General features: G+C 56.7%; 6 protein-coding genes across 6 annotated transcripts; 2 read left to right on the top strand and 4 right to left on the bottom strand.

Moving 5' to 3' along the window:
• Positions 1 to 1,111: 1,111 nt before the first annotated feature.
• Positions 1,112 to 2,191, top strand: SPBR_07529 ([acyl-carrier-protein] S-malonyltransferase; the record flags this gene model as incomplete). The annotated part of the gene is made up of 1 exon (XM_040765783.1): positions 1,112 to 2,191. The coding sequence occupies one exon, from the start codon at positions 1,112 to 1,114 to the stop codon at positions 2,189 to 2,191; it is 1,080 nt and encodes a 359-aa protein (XP_040616520.1).
• Positions 2,192 to 2,777: 586 nt separating this feature from the next.
• Positions 2,778 to 4,107, top strand: SPBR_07315 (nitric oxide synthase-interacting protein; the record flags this gene model as incomplete). The annotated part of the gene is made up of 2 exons (XM_040765569.1): positions 2,778 to 2,787; positions 2,879 to 4,107. 2 exons carry the CDS (start codon positions 2,778 to 2,780, stop codon positions 4,105 to 4,107), a joined length of 1,239 nt encoding a protein of 412 aa, XP_040616521.1.
• A 202-nt stretch (positions 4,108 to 4,309) lies between these two features.
• SPBR_07242 (uncharacterized protein) lies at positions 4,310 to 5,728 on the bottom strand (the record flags this gene model as incomplete). Its single annotated transcript, XM_040765496.1, has 1 exon — positions 4,310 to 5,728. One exon carries the CDS (start codon positions 5,726 to 5,728, stop codon positions 4,310 to 4,312), a length of 1,419 nt encoding a protein of 472 aa, XP_040616522.1.
• An 816-nt stretch (positions 5,729 to 6,544) lies between these two features.
• Positions 6,545 to 8,238, bottom strand: SPBR_07033 (SAGA-associated factor 73; the record flags this gene model as incomplete). The annotated part of the gene is made up of 3 exons (XM_040765288.1): positions 6,545 to 7,068; positions 7,143 to 7,877; positions 7,965 to 8,238. 3 exons carry the CDS (start codon positions 8,236 to 8,238, stop codon positions 6,545 to 6,547), a joined length of 1,533 nt encoding a protein of 510 aa, XP_040616523.1.
• A 673-nt stretch (positions 8,239 to 8,911) lies between these two features.
• Positions 8,912 to 10,027, bottom strand: SPBR_07483 (DNA-directed RNA polymerase II subunit RPB11; the record flags this gene model as incomplete). Its single annotated transcript, XM_040765737.1, has 4 exons — positions 8,912 to 9,090; positions 9,168 to 9,278; positions 9,353 to 9,411; positions 10,011 to 10,027. 4 exons carry the CDS (start codon positions 10,025 to 10,027, stop codon positions 8,912 to 8,914), a joined length of 366 nt encoding a protein of 121 aa, XP_040616524.1.
• A 971-nt stretch (positions 10,028 to 10,998) lies between these two features.
• On the bottom strand, positions 10,999 to 13,494 carry SPBR_06662 (solute carrier family 36 (proton-coupled amino acid transporter); the record flags this gene model as incomplete). Its single annotated transcript, XM_040764918.1, has 1 exon — positions 10,999 to 13,494. The coding sequence occupies one exon, from the start codon at positions 13,492 to 13,494 to the stop codon at positions 10,999 to 11,001; it is 2,496 nt and encodes an 831-aa protein (XP_040616525.1).
• Between the last annotated feature and the right edge of the window lie 328 nt (positions 13,495 to 13,822).

A 13,822-nucleotide genomic window follows, 5' to 3' on the forward strand; every position in this document is an offset into this window, starting at 1 on the left:
TGGCAATGCGCTAAAGTCACCAATTGTTCGCGGATCTGTCGGCGGTGCTCCTGGTGCTCTTGCCTCACAGGTGTAGACTTGGTCAAGCCTGAATCAACTGTGGTTCTTGCCGAAATCCGTTACCTTCGTAAATGGGCAGGAACGACGCGCAAATTCAGCCGCAAAAGCCCGAGCTACGACTGGCTGCAGGGCCGCCTCAGGCCCCCTAATTACTTCCCCGTGTAACGTACGAATTCCCCAATAATACCCCATCGAGCCCATTTAGTGGAGGAAGGTGCCAAGGAAGACTCTTGGCCCCACGACAAGCGATCCTGCAACTCTCTCCAGGCGAACACTACTCCGTCAGAACGACGCCCTGACGTGACTCCGACGGAAAATACTAGAGATCATGCTCGCAAACGCATAGCGCGAGCGCCCAACTGACCACCCGGGCTTTTGTTTGCCGGAATTAGTCTGTGATTTGTTCAAGATTCGCCAGCCAAAACTGCAGGACGCAAACCGCCGGCGTCATTTCCACGAGCTGTGGGCATTTTGGCTTGTGAAGCCTCTCCAACCACCTCCTTCGACTGCATGCAGCTCTTTCGACAACATACCACACGTCGCCGTCGTCGACCTTCTCCTCCAACAGACCGACTGTCGCTGATGCGTGCACCCGACACCCCTCACACCTCGTCACCGGCTGGCGCAAAGCCATGAGACGACTTCCGCGGGGCGTGGCCCTTCCCGTCCCACTCCGCCTTTCTTCTTCCTTTCCATTGTCCTCCTCTTTCTCCTTGCTCTCCACTTCGTCATTCGCTTCTTCTCTCGCGGGCTTTCTCCTCAACGCCCCTCGGACGGGGCTTCGTACCGCTCCCTTCTCGACGTCTTACCCTCGACGCCCACGCACATCTTGTCCAGCCAGCGGACAACGGGGACGCCTTTGGGTTGCGTCTTCAGGTCCGGTGTTGCGCCATGATGAGCTGCATCAACACAGGTGGTCATCTTCGACGCCAAAAGTCCGGCCAAAAACAGCAATCTTCTTTCCTGGTAGGCCACTGAGCAATGTTCTTGTCAGCGTGGGAGTACGATGAAAACTAACGACCCACCAGGCCAAGGCGTACAGAAAGTCGGCATGCTCGGGCCATGGCTTGAGGCCTTTCCCATTACCGCGCGCGACATAATACAAGAGATCGACCACTACATGAAATACAAGCTGTCGGACGTTATCCAGGAGGGGCCGGGCAAGGTGCTGACCGCGACGCCCAACGCGCAGCCGGCCATCATGGCGACATCGATTCTGATTCTGCGGATTCTGGAGCGCGAGTTTGACTTTCGGGTGGCCGAGCGCATCGACGTCACACTGGGCCACTCGCTCGGCGAGTTTGCGGCGCTGGTCGCGGGTGGCTACCTGCAGTTCGAGGACAGCCTGTACCTCGTGCGGAAACGCGCCGAGGCCATGGCGAGCGCCACGCAGCGTGCGCGCGACGAGCACGGCGGTGACTACGGCATGGTGGCGGTGGTGACGGAGCCCGAATACATGGAGCCGCTGGTGGCGGCCGTGTACAAGTTTCTGGGGTACAGCGCGACGGGCGAGCGGCTGACAGCAGCTGCGACAGCGACATCAACACCGCCGCCGAGCGAACAGGTGCTTATTGCCAACATCAACAGCAAGAACCAGATCGTGCTGAGCGGCAACATTGAGCGCATCAGCGAGCTGATGGCGCAGGTACGGCTGTTCCTGGGCCACGACCCGCGTGCGGTGCGGCTCAACAGCGACAGCCCCTTCCACAGCCCCATTATGCGTCCGGCCGTGGCCGAGATCCGACGGCTTTTGGCGGGCCACAGCCGCGTCGCGGGTCGCGAGGGCGAGGACATTGTGTCCTTCCCGGGCACCATCCCGTGCATCAGCAATGTGACGGCACGGCCGTTTGGCAGCCGGGACGACCTCAAAGAGCTGCTGGCGCGGCAGTGCGAAGAGACGGTGCGCTGGTGGGACAGCATCCGCTACCTGGACCAGGAGGAGGGTGTGCGGCGGTGGATCGGTATCGGGCCTGGCAAGGTCGGGCGCAACCTCGTGGGCAAAGAGGTGGGCATGCGCGGCAAGGACCTGGTCAAGGGCGGCGGCGTGTGGGCGATCACGGACCCGACAGAGATTGAGGAGGTCCTACGGGGCCTAGAGGAGACTGAGTCGTTTGTGGACGACGACTATTAGGGGGACAGAGGAAAGATGGGGATGATGATTACTGGATGAAGATACTTTTCGCAGACAACAGACTGAATGTTCGGTCGGGTCGGCAAGTGTCTGTTTTTCTGCCCTTTTTGACGAGTTTCCTGTCTTAGACGCAGGCGTGCACTGCTTCATGTATACCAAGGAGGACAGGATAGACACACCAGTGACGTTATTGCATCTTGCTTCACGAAAGTTTAATTTAACGTTTAAGTCACAGTTAATGATAAGATACAGCAGTCGCTTGTTAACCCCTAAAATATCCTTACCTACCGAATGGTGGGCATTTACAGCGCTGTCTTTAGCGACTTGGCCAGGCTGTGCGCTGTTTTCTGCTCAGCCTTGCGCTTATCTTATCAGCTTCAATTGCCTGTAATCCAGTTAGTGCACAAGCAACTCTGCCGTTTCTCCTCTCGGCATCTCTCCAGGGACACCACACGTCCTCCTCCACCTCCAGAACGTCCCGTGCCGAGCCATTTGTTTCGTTTCTTTCTTTGGTTTCTTCGTTTTACGTTCTATTTGTCTTGGCCTTCTTGCTGTCGAAACCTCCACGGCTGCCTAAATCGCCGTCATGTCGCATAGTAAGTTGCCGTTTCTTTTTTTGTTCTTTTTTTTTTCACTTATTCTTTCGACACTTTGTTCTTCGTCCGCGCAAGCGCTCACACGATACAGGCAAACGAAACACCAGTCGCGCCGTCTTCACCTCCTATGAGCGCTCACTCGCCAAGGCTGCCTGGACCGTCTCGTCGGCCCGCCTCACACGCGACTCTTTCCTGCCTTTCGCCTCATGCTCGCTGTGCCTCGAACTCGCCCAAGACCCCGTCGCCTGCCCAGCAGGCGACATTTTCTGCCGGGAATGCGCCTTGAACAACATCTTGTCGCAAAAGAAGGAGATGCGCCGCCTGGAAAAGGCGCGCGAGCAGGAGGAAAGGGAACGCGCCGAGCGTCAAGCACGCGACGACGCCGAGGACCAGGCGCGGGCGGTCAGGGAGTTTGAGCTCGTGCAGGCCGGACTGGAGACCAAGGTTGGATGGAAGGCAGGCCGGCGTGCAAACGGCGCCCACGACAGAGACACACCGGCTGCAACATCGACACCAACGCCCACGCAGACACAAAGACGTCTGCTCGAAGCCGGCCCTTCCATTGACGCTGCTGGTAGCAACAACGACAACGGCGACAACGGCGACAAAACACAGCTGACCAAGAAGCGCAAGTTCGCATTGGACGAGGACGAGCTGCAGCGCATTGCCGAGGAGGACCGGTCCAAAGCACGGCGAGCCATTGAGGCCGAGCGCGCAGCCGCGCACGACGCCCAGGCCCTTCCGTCTTTTTGGACGCCCTCTGAGACGCCGTCGACCAGCAGACACAAGGACGGCTCGACAGACGCGAAGACGAAGGGTGCCGATGGCAAGGGTGGTGCCGGAGCAGACGGCACGCCTCTGTGCCCAGCCGGCCACGACCACCATAGCTACTCGCTCCACACGCTCGTATCTGTGCAGTTTGAGCGCGACGCCAACGGCAAGCACATCTGCCCGGCCTGCAACAAGATGCTCACCAACGCGTCCAAAGCCGTGCTGGCCAAGCCCTGCGGTCATGTGCTGTGCCGCAGCTGCGTGCACAAATTTGTGAAGCCGCCGGGAGCGAACGGGCAGTCTGTTTTGTTTGACCCGCACGCGCCGCCAGGAACGACGGGCAGGGTGCGGTGCTACGTGTGCGAGACGGACCTGGACGACGCGCCGGACGAGAAGGACAAGAAGAGCAGGAAGGACAGAAAGGATAAAAAAGAGAAGAAGAAGGACCGTGTCAAGCCGGGCCTTGTGGACCTTCGCAGCGAAGGGACGGGCTTTTCGGCCGGTGGCGCCAGCGAAGTCAAGAAAAATGGCGTTGCCTTTCAGTGTTAGAAGGTGCTGGACAGACGGCGAGAGTAATGGTGAATACAATGAATGGATCATACCTGAACCGGCGTTTATATAGAAGGGGGCATATCACGAGGGGGACAGTAAAGGCTTCAATTTATGGGCTACAGTATCAAACAACACTCGAGAGTGCGCGTGAATGAACAAGTCTATTTGTTTCTCCATCTATTTCTCCATCATCCATTGTCTACTTCTTCACCACGCGTGGGATTTTCGAGATCATGTTAAAGATAACAGTACCAGCACCGTCGTCGTCACGTTCAAAACCCGTGCCACTTTCTGTCGGTGTCGCTATCGACTCTGCGCCGCTTGTCGATTGGAACGGAGCTCCCCGGCCCTGAGGAATGGTCGTCTCGGTACGTTGAGTGGCATCATAGCGAACCAATGCCCTGTCTTTGGGAGAAGTGCGGTGAGAGCCGTCTTGTCGTGTGCGTTGGTTCGCCACCCATGACTCATGGCTAGATGCAATGGCTTTTGGGAATGCTGACGGATTGGGATGGGGCAGTAGGCGGGCAGTATCGTGGCCTACGTTGCTCTGCGCCACACCGCTGCTTCCTGTTGTTGACTCGAGCCACGTCTCGACAGCCTTGGTGGCCTCTTCCCGCTCGTCACGAAAGTGGTTGGCTGTGGCAGCCGGAATCTGTAGTGATGACCGACGTGCTTCGGTTGCGTCTGAGAGAGCCACTTTCGTTGTGCGCGAGATGGACGCCGTCCTCTTTCGAAGGGCATTGGTGGCCGAGCACACCAGCCGCAAGACAAGGCCGTATAGGGCTCGTTGGATCGCCATGGTGATGCCGTGGCTAAGAGCTGCGGACGCCACGTTCCGTAACCATCCGTCGTAGAGCGCCCGGGGACCGCCCGGGTGGCGGAACGTCTTCCACAGCAGGGCTAGGATCTTGTCATTGCCATCGTCATCGGGTTCTGTTGGAGGCAGTCGCCGTCTTTCTGCCTCTGCTATAAAAGATGCTGCGTACAACGGGTATGTGATGGCCGTGGAAATGGCCTTGCTAGTAGCCGCAAGTAGGAAGGTGATCACGGCGGCTCTGGGGCCATTCGTGTGCTGTTGTCTCGAAGGGTGTCGCCTCCCTTGTCTCTGGGCGACCAGCCGTGCCAGGAGCTCGTGAATGCAGAAAGTTAAGCCAGGATCGAGTGCCAGGACAAGGTCGTCTTCGAGGGCCGCGAGTGACCATCGATGCTGCCGTGCGTCATGTTTTGGTGGTATTCCAGCGCCAGTTTCCCCATTTTGTGGGCGAGACTCGGTTCCAACCGTATTTTCATGGCGTAGCTCAACATCGTCCCTCGGACCAAGTAACCGCGTAGAGACCGCCGCTGTTGCACCGACAATAAATGCCAGCGCTTCTGCACTTCGACTCGATGTTGGCGTCACGCCGTCAAGGCTGTGTCGGCCAACAAGCCGCAGTCCAGTCGTCGCCGCGACATAATAGGCGAGGAAGAAAACAAAGCCGTTGCCTGCTGCCGTGGTCGGATTTGTCGATTTGGAGCCAACAACAGTTTCCAGCGACACGGCCCGGCCAGTGACAAGTGCCGCTACAGCAGTGGCTAGAGAGCCCGAAATGGCAAACGTCACCGGCTCCGACAGAGGCATGCTACTCGTGTTGTGTCAATGATGGTTTCGGTATAAACAACAAAAGACATGACGCAGAGGTTGGTGCGCGTCAATCGCCTTGGAGGCTTGCCGACCGCTTATTATATGATTTATTTTTTGAGGCAGACACTGACTTCGACTTGTTTCTGCCTTTTGATTTCTGGCAGTCGTTCCGCCGTTCACCGTCGCCCCAGTTGTTCGCCTAAATAATATGTTCTCGCCACTTGTTCACTGTCCTCACCGCATACTCGGTATATTTGTCGGGTGCATTGGGCTGCTCGCTGAAGAGACGGGGGTTGCTGTATGCATGAGTGGTCGACGTGGTTGGGTGCTGATGTCGGCTGCTGCGTTGGCACCTGCGTCGTGCATAATAACGTAAACAACGCGGTGGGTGCATCGCATCTTGCATTTTGCCTGCATGCTCCTGCTCGTTGCCCAACCGGAACACGCCCAATGCGGGTCGCGCGACCAGGGAAAACAAAACGACAAACTCGATATTGGGATACACCAAAGGCATCAACCGTCGTGACATCAACGGGAGAGGAAGACAACAAGAAAGTCCAAAACGATAAATATAAATATAAACACTTGGTATTCGCCTCGTAATCATGTCCAAATAAAATAACAAAAAAACCACCGACTTCTATCACGACTCCCGTCCGAAACGCCGGTTGCGCCATCACCAGATGCCGAGATATAAATAATGGAGAGGGGAAAAAAAAATGACAGCCGAAGAAGAGAAGGGTATGAACAAAAGAAGCAATCGTCTCAGTGGCACTAGATATCAGGCTTTTCCTCCTTTATGGCGCGTTTATGCTAAGCACGGCCAGCCACAGGAACTGGCCTCTGCGTCGTCGACGGGCTGCTATGGTTGCGCATGCCTACAGGTGGTGACGAGGACGACGGCGTTGCCGGCACGGGTATTGGCGTCGTCGATGTGACTGTGGGTGGCGGCACCGGCGTCGTGGATGTTGCGCGGCCGACAGAAGCTGGCACTGCTGGCGGCATCATGGTCGTCAGCATGTCAAGATCGGGCTCGCCCATAGCATCCTCGCTGTCAGCAAGACTCGGGTGGTCGTCGGGTAGTTTCTGTGCTCCGTAGCCGCGCACGCCAAAGATGTTCACACGCCCGCCATTGGTCGCCGTGTTAAGCTGTTCAAACAACCGTGCCAGCTGATACTGGCGTTTAATGGGTGCAAACGCGTGCTGCGGCACCACCGGCCGTGGTCGCCAGTTCGCCATGGCGTTCATCACCGTCGCCGCCTCTTCATCCGAGTCGATGTTGCCACCATTCGGATCCTCCTCTTCCTCCGCCGGCGCGCTGGCATCGATGGCAGCCTCTGCGAGAGGTGGGTTAGTAAATCAAGACATTCCATCAAAAACGACTTCTCGGGAACATCCACCTGCAACTTACTCTGCTGCTTTGCCTGGTTCTTCTTCTGGTACGCCGCTAAGAGCATGTCGTACGGCAACGACCGTCCCGGAACAGCACGCTTGGCTCCCATTGAGTGACTCTTGCATGTCAAAGAGCGGGCACACGGCTGACCGTTAGGCAGAATGACACCGCACTGTCGCTCCACATCGACGGGGCCCTTGGGCTTTGCTGTCTTGGGCTTGGCCTCCTCCTTCTTTTTCTTCTTCGGCGCTGCCTTTTCAATCTCGGCTTCGGCCTTGCGCTTCTTGTTCGCTGCTGCGCCCGTTTTGGAGTCGCCCGCCGCGTCGCCCTTCTTGGCAGCCGCCGCAGACTTCTTGCCCTTGCCGCTCGGCGTCCCGGTTCCCGCCGCCTTCTTGTCGTTCCCGTCGTCGCTGTCACTCGAGTCGTCGTCCTTGTCACGGCCCTCTAGCTTGCGTTGCGCTTCCTTTTCGTCCCGCTGCTGCTGCTCGCGCGCCCGGTCGCGGGCCTCCTTCGCTTCCTTCTTCCGCTGTGCCTTCTCTTTCTTAACTTTCAGGCACGCCGCAATATGCTGCTTTGCGGCGGTGGCGAGTACGCTCTTCTTGCAGTGCTTACACATTTGCAGGTTGAGCGCGTCTTCGAGTGGGCGGCCGGTGGCAAATGTTTCGCGTGCCGTCTCGTCGAGCTGGTTGACCACTGGGCTCGGTGATGGCGCCGGGATGGCGGAGTTGGCATTCTTGCCCTTCTTCTTTTCTTCTGTTCGACGACAAATGTTAACAACGGCATTGCAACAATTTGTCGCACAACAACTGAAATAGTTTTGTCGCCGTAGATACAACTTACGATCCACAAAAGTTCCCTCCTTCCAGTTGCCTGGCTGCTTGTGCTTCGGCGGGGGCTTCTTCAGTTTGATGGTGCCGCTCGGCTTGGACGCAGGGCCACCTTCTTTGCTGTCCTTGCTGTCCTTATCCTTGCTGTCTTTGTCCTTCTTTGATGCCACCTTAATCGTGGCCTCCTCGTCGTTCTTCACTTTGGGTGTCCCGGACGCGCCGGCCTTTTTGCCAGCTGGCGTCGCCGGCGCCGGAGACGACGACGTGCCCTTGCGAGCGTCAGACATGATGTAGGAGGCGACGTGTGTTCGGTCGGTGTGATGTGGGTTGGGTAGGTTTGTTTTGCGATTCGTCGTTGGCCCCCACCCGTCTGGCGAAATATGCAGCCAAAGAGGCACGCACTAGTGTCGATGATTGTTGATACAGTTCGATATAAATACAAAGTCGCGTCTAGAGCGGCGCAGATGTCGATGGTTCGACAGACACAGCCGCAGCAACGGGTCCGGCGCGATGATTCGATGTTTGTCGTCGGCGCACGAGGTTGAGAAACGACAGCCTGATTGCCGGTGGAGTGGTATGAAGGAGGAGTTGAAGTGTGGACCTTTATCTGCAGATGCATATTGGATTTGGGGCAACCTTATCGCCGTATATAATCACGTGATGTATTATGACTAATCCACATTGACGTCGCTACTAGCTTAAAAAGCATACAAAGGGCACTGCCGCATGCATCAATGTCGAATTGACCATCAATTTCCATTTTGCCTCAAAACGCCTTCTCCGAGTGACATGATATGTACAGCCTTCAAACCGGAACGTGCCGGCTTTTGTACTTTTCTTTTCCCTGCCGCAACCGTCCGGAACGCCCAGAAAACAAAACGTAGAAAAACAAGCGTGTAATAAAATAGATAAAAACGATCCAGACACGCAGAGCAAGACAGCATCAGGCAGGGTCTGCTCTCACAAGCCTCCATTCGCACCCTGTTGCTGTTCGCCGACCGTAGCCATACGCCGCAGCTCGTACTCGCGCGTGAATTCGCGACTCAGGTGGCCGAGCGATGCCACCAGCTGTTTGCACACCTCGACAATCGCCTCTTTGGGCGTAATGGTGCCGTCTGTCTGGACGCGGAGCAAGACCTCTGCCACATTAGGGTGTGCGACTGACTGTGTTAGCAGGAGTCGCTCGGAACGTGCAATAGAGAGCAGGTAGACGTACTCTTATAACCAGCCATGAGGACCTTGGGATGCATCTTCAGATGCTCCGCAAGAAGGTTGCCCAGCGTGTGGTCCTCTTTCTTCATCAAAAAGTCCGAGGTGTTTGCCATGCCTGCGTATTGCCGTTAGAGCCTGGCCATGGACGACCTCGAATCGACGTCGGCGTAGAAATGGGCCGAAACCTACCGGCAAACGGCGTCTCGGAAATCTTCTTCTCGCCATCGGCGAGGATGAACAGCTCGAATCTGTAGAGCTTGTTAGAGGCAATCGATCCAAATTACAAATATTATAAAGCGCCACTCTCTGCGTCGTCTTGTTGTGCACAACCTCTCAGGTACGTTGTTGTGGAAAATGCGAGTCATGCTTGAGCGCGTGCTTCTGGATGGACTTTTCGTAATGGGACGCAAAAAGGGGTAGGGCCGAGGACAAAAGCGAAGCGCACGGAGCGGGTGACGGGAAAGAGCAAACAACAGAAACAACAGAAGCAGACGTCGTATTGCATGTTGTGTTCCGTGAGGAAGGAGCGATGGACAGCTCTTTCCTTTTCATGCGCAGCAAAAAAATCCAGCATCAGATCCCAAGAGGCACACCTGCCATCTTGTATGTATGTTTGTTCTTTCCGTGGACGAGTCCAATAATTTGCTTCCGTAGCTCCTGGTAGACGATCGAGAAAGGAAAGTACCATCGAAACACTGCTTGCCGACTTTTGCCTCACTTGAAGCGCATCTCCATCCAAGCGCACGCTGAGGTCCATCTCGGTCTACCAACACAACGACGTCTCGCGATATGCGTAGTGTGAAGCTCGGCAGTGATGTGCAGCAGCAGCTGACTATCGTCCACGTACCTGTCGGGAGCGTTCATAGCGTCAACAACGATCGAGCCGTGAGGAAATTCGGGGCCACCGAGGCAGCTCGGTACGGAGGAGTGTAGAGAGGGATGACGAAGCTGCGCAGCGAGATGCGACAGATTGCGACGGGCGTGAGAGAGGATGAGCCGATGGCGGTGAAGAACAGGCGAACGACGACGAGGTTGTGAGTGCAAATGTAAGAGCGAGGTTGAGGATTTGGGAGCGCCGGCCAAAAAAGCGGCGCGCGAGGCTTCGTGAAAATTGGGGAAGGTGGCGGCGGCTAGCCAGTTAGCATTCGCCCCAATTTCCACCACAGTGCTAGAATTACAGAGAGCTACAAGCTATTCGTACATTACACAGCACACTCGCAAGGCTAGCCAATCAGAGCTCTCTCCACACGACAACCACCGTCACACTAACTACACAACTGAGCGGCATTTACTGCAACTATTGCTAGAGGCTGTACTGCGTAAGGAATTACAAAATACCAGGCTATGAAATACAAATACAGTGCTGATTGGGTGACTGATGATAAGCAACAGTCAGTAAATGTGGTGGCCGCGACGGACAACGTCCATCCAAGAGACAGAAATCTCATGAAGACAAGGAACTAGAAAGATAGTGGCCTTCTATCTATAGTATAATAGCCAACGCATCATATAATCCAAAACTGTCCACGTCGCAGAGCCAGCGGAAGTCGACCTGCGGACGGGCCAGCACAGAGATGGTCGTCCTGAAGTTGCATCGCCTCGAATGCCTGCAAAAGAGAAATGGGAGACACAGAAAGAAAAGCTCAGTGCGAGAAACATGCGAAGGAGATAAAAATAGATGGAAACAGAGACGCAAGGAAATGATGATGCATGGTGGGGTAAATGTGATATGTCAACAGTGACAAGAGATGAAAAGCACGAGGCAAGGGGCTCGCCAAGTAACAAAGCACGAATAGCAGCTCTTTCAACTCCAACACGCGTCGCTTATCAAAACGTTACGTTTTATCGCAGTAGCCAGGGATGGCAGGCTCAGTTGACGAATTGGCCCAGCTCAGAATAGTCAAGCTAGTCGTGTAGGCCATGGCGATGAAGCCGAAGAAGCAGAGGACAAGGTCGCTGATCTTCCACAGCCGGCTGCGCGCCACGCTCTTGTAGTGAAGCAGGGGAGGATAGATGTACACCAGCGGGATGCAGGCAAAGTTGCCGACGAGGGCAACGAACTTGTCGAGGTTGTCAGCACCACCCCACGCAATGGCCGCACAGCCCACCACAACAAAGAAGCGGAAGACGTTCTTCTGCCACTTGATGTACGGGTTGTACTTGCCGCTGCGTGTAAACAGGCCGTTCTCCGTGATGCGAATGGCCGGGAAGATCTGCAGCGGCGTAGACAGCAGGATAGCCAGCGAATACAGGAACTGCACGCTGTTGACCATTTTGCTGCCCTGTGGCAGGTTCAAGAGCACCACTGTCTCCGTCTTGGAGCCGTACGCGGCGTACGACACGGCGCCCATCGTGACGAACACCGTCGTAATGATAACCATGACGGCGAGCATGACCTTGGGGAACTTCTCCGGGTGGCGCATCGACTCCTGAACTGGGATGATGAGGCCGATGCCCTCAAAGGTAAAGATTGCCGTACCGATAAATAGGGTCCAGCTGTCTTGGTTGAACATGGTAATGTCCGCCACGCCAAACTTGTCGAGAGTCAGGACATCGTAGTAGAACAGGTACGCGAGACCAATTACGATGAAGGCGTCAGCCACAAGCGCCGTGAAGGCCAACTTGTTGATGTCGCGCAGCAGCGAGAACGGCAGGAAGATGACCATCTGCATCAGAATCAGGTACTTGGTCGGGATCAGCGTCTTGCACTCGGTGACGGCGAGGATGACGGCTTGCAGGTTCTCCGAGGTGAAGACAATGTATGCAGCCACAAAGCCAACCTGGCTGATGACAATCGACGTCAAGATCATGAACCGTAACCATTTGCCATAAAGAATACCGCCGATGTCACCAAAGGAGCCCACGATCTTGAGCCGCGTCGTCACCAGCAGCACGAAGCAGTAGTAGCTCAGGGCCGCCACGAACAGCAACACCAGGTTGCTAAAGAGCATGCCACCGTTGAGGTACGCCCGCGGCAAGAACAGCACGCCCGTGCCCACAAACGACTTGAGCAAGACAGCAGCGGCGCTCATGGGGCTCGCCTTGCCGCTGCCGCCCCGGGACTTCCGCCGCCGTTTCCGCCGCGAGGGCGTCAGAAGCGCACTGTCTTCCATCGGCTCGCGCTCATCGTCCGAGCTGCCGCTGCCCTCACTGCTGCAGTACTCGCCGTCGGCGACATCCTGGCCAGACACGTCGTCGCCGGACGAGAAATACTCGCCGGGGTTGAGCACCTCGTCATCCTCTTCGAGCTCCTCGCCAGCAAAGTGGCCGTAGATGGACAAGAACTCGAGGAAGCTCGAGGTGAACAGTTGCGGCTGCTGCTGTGGCGGGCCCTGGTGGTGGGGGTGGGGGTGGTGGTGGTGGTGGTGGTGGTGAGCGTGGCGGTGGCCGCCGTTCTCGTCGTCGTCGTAGGTGCCGTACCCCTCCTCGGCTGTGCGGCGGAGGTAGTTTCTGCGGAACCCGCCAGGAACTTTGATCGTGTTGATGTCGAGCACCTCGCTCTCGGGTTCCGGTCGCGGCATTGTGAAACTCTTGCTGCGCTGTATCTTGTTCGTGGCCTCTTCCGTCCACTTGTAGATCGGCCTTGTGATGTCGCCGCCCTGCAGCCGCAGACTAGAGAACTCGTCGTCGTCAATGCCAGAGGCGCCCACCGCACCCACCGAGTCAGTGTCGCCGCCACCCCCAGCTGCGCCATCGACGGCGCCGTTCTTCTGCGCAGTTTGCTTTCCCTTGGCATCGGCCGCACTCTCAGAGATGCTGGAAGCGTCGGTGCGCTGCACCAAGTGTCTCCGCACAATCTCCGGGTCTTCGTAGGCGCCGCTCGTGCTCGCATACCGTTGTCTTGAGTCGAAGGAGCCGAAGTTTGTGGGTGTCAGACCGGTGCCGCCGACAGAGGGCGTGCTGCTAAAGTTGGTCGCAGCCGCAGCAGTCGAAATAGCAGCCGCTGAGGAAGGCGACGCAGGCCGCACAGCAGGGGTACCGAACCGCGGAGGAGACGTGCCAATAGAGTTTGAGAGTGCCATAGCCAGAGCAGACACGCCCGGTCCGGCAGAGTACGACGCTCCGGAAGCACTTCCGCCAGCGAGGGGGGTCATGTTGCCTGAGGGTGACCAACGTCCCGAGCCCCCACGGCCACCGACGCCGGCCGCCGATGCAGGCGACGTGCCAAGATTTTGGACGGGATTTGCGAGACGGGCAGTCGTATCAGCTCGAGGTACAGAGGTGCCAAGGGACCGCGCGCGAAAGGAGCCGATCGGCGAGGACGTAGGGAGGGCCGCATTTGCACGGGGAGACGGTTGCGGAGCCGGCGAGCTCCGCCCTTTATCACTCATGGCCGTGATAGTTGGTGGTAGTGAGAGAGGGGAGAAGGGTCGAGATAGAGACGTTTGAGGTTGAGGCTATCGTCGCATATCGGGGCGTCTGAGTCGAAGAAAACGGCGTCGGTTAGCGCTGAGGGGCACAGGCGACGACCGTCTGTTCCTATCGCGAGAAGTGCAGCTGTTCTGCAGGAGGCCCTTCCGTGGCCAATGGCAGAGCCGACAGCAGATATGACAGCCGAGCTGTCGCAAAGGCGTTTGTCGAGAGAGCGCCAGGAGAAAGCGGACAAGTTAAGAAGACGTAAAACAAGATAGAAGCAATAAAAAAGGAAATCGAAGTGGG

This window comes from Sporothrix brasiliensis (genome assembly GCF_000820605.1).
Source record: "Sporothrix brasiliensis 5110 chromosome Unknown Cont20, whole genome shotgun sequence".
NCBI classification, from domain to species: domain Eukaryota; kingdom Fungi; phylum Ascomycota; class Sordariomycetes; order Ophiostomatales; family Ophiostomataceae; genus Sporothrix; species Sporothrix brasiliensis.